The sequence below is a fragment of the Gekko japonicus genome, unplaced genomic scaffold, assembly GCF_001447785.1.
Source record: "Gekko japonicus isolate JY-2015 unplaced genomic scaffold, Gekko_japonicus_V1.1 scaffold2076, whole genome shotgun sequence".
NCBI classification, from domain to species: Eukaryota; Metazoa; Chordata; class Lepidosauria; order Squamata; family Gekkonidae; genus Gekko; species Gekko japonicus.
In genome coordinates, this window is record NW_015166482.1 from 165,501 (window position 1) to 166,950 (window position 1,450).

The 1,450-nt window shown below is 60.0% G+C and overlaps 1 protein-coding gene across 1 annotated transcript in view; it reads right to left on the bottom strand.

Annotated features, from left to right (window-relative positions):
* The window catches only part of FECH (ferrochelatase), a 37,411-nt gene extending 36,436 nt beyond the window's left edge, over positions 1–975 (bottom strand). Inside the window, exon 1 of the mRNA XM_015412134.1 lies at positions 875–975. Coding sequence (XP_015267620.1) covers positions 875–938 — 64 coding nt within the window. The 5' untranslated portion in view covers positions 939–975. The remainder of the gene's footprint in view (positions 1–874) is intronic.
* Between the last annotated feature and the right edge of the window lie 475 nt (positions 976–1,450).

Genomic DNA, 1,450 nt, shown 5'->3' on the forward strand with positions numbered 1-1,450 from the left:
CAGCAACGACTGTGCCCGCCACAGACACGCTGTGTAACGAGACCCTGGCAGGAACAATGAGGATCTCACCCTCTCGGCCCGGGTGGGGGCAGATCTGCCAAGAAAGGGGGACAAAACCGAGACGGGGGGGGCATAGACCTGTGCCAGCCATGCGATTGACTTGCGTAACACAGTCGGACTGGATCGGCGTTGCGTGGAAACGGAGACCCGGGGGGGAAATTTCTGCCTGCCCTCGCCCCAAGAGGGGGCCCTCTCATGCAGGCTGCCTGGGGAAGGGGGAGTTTTTTCTGCCCTCCAGCCCACGAATCGGTTGAGGAGAAGCGTTTTCTAGCAGAGAGTTTTGCGCCCTGGCTTTCAAGTGGGCGTGGCGAGGAAGGGGGGGGGTGTTTTAACAATGCGGCCAATTTCCCCAAACCCGATTGCAAAGCCACTAGCAGCCCCCCTCCTCAATATGCTTCTTCCAAGCATGGAATCATGGAAAAGCAATTTGTTTTGAGGTTTGTTTTTAAAGCAGCACCGAAAGCCCCTTACATAAGAGAAGCGGTTGCATAAAGCCCCCTTCTCCGCTCCTGCAAGACTCCCTCTTACAAGCACCCCCGGCGAAGATCAAGCCCCCGAAGGGGCAGCGTTCACCGAGCCCCCAAACCCACTTTGGAAAAGAAAAGAGGCGGGGGTGGAAGGAGAGAACCAGAAAATGCAACGCGGGATAAGGTTTCAAACACACCCCCTGGCAGCTCCCAAGCCCAATGGCTAAAGACTGCAACCCCCGTTCCCAGACCCTACGCGGGGAAGCGACACGCACGCAAAGTCAGCCAAAAAGAACAAATATTAGGCATTGCTCGCAACGAGGTCTGTACAACGCGGATCCACTCACACGGGTGCAGCGCCCGGCTCGCAGTTCGGAAGGCAGCAGCCATGTTTGTGCGGGCTAAACGCATTCCCTTACTCCGCCGCGCCGGAGTGCCTCCCTCCGCGTCGCCGGCCTGCCTTTTTGCATCCTGCCCCGCCCCTCCCCTCCTTCCCGGCCGCGCCAGAAAGCTATCTCGCCCAGGATCTCAGCCACGCGCTGCCTTGCCCGACAAGAAGAGGGCGGGACGGCCAGGGCGGGACTGGCCCCTTGCGCAAAAAGGCGAGCACCGCCTTCGGCTGCAGGAAGGCACGCGAGAGCCTGGCCAGGCCGGCGATCGCGTGTGAAAACAGTGACACAGCCAGGTGACAAAGCACTTTCGGGCGGCGGACGCCTTGGCCGGCAGCTCCGATGACGCGGGAGGAAAGCCCGAATGAACAAATGCAAGAGAATGAGATGGTGACAACGTACGGACCGAAACCGGAGTCCAATGAGGAACGTCCGCTTGCGTTACAAACCAATCCAAGCAAGCAGAAAACTAGCTCCGCAGGGGAGACGGCTTTTACTCCCCCGGCTGCTGAGCCTCCCCCCCCCCCCCCACGG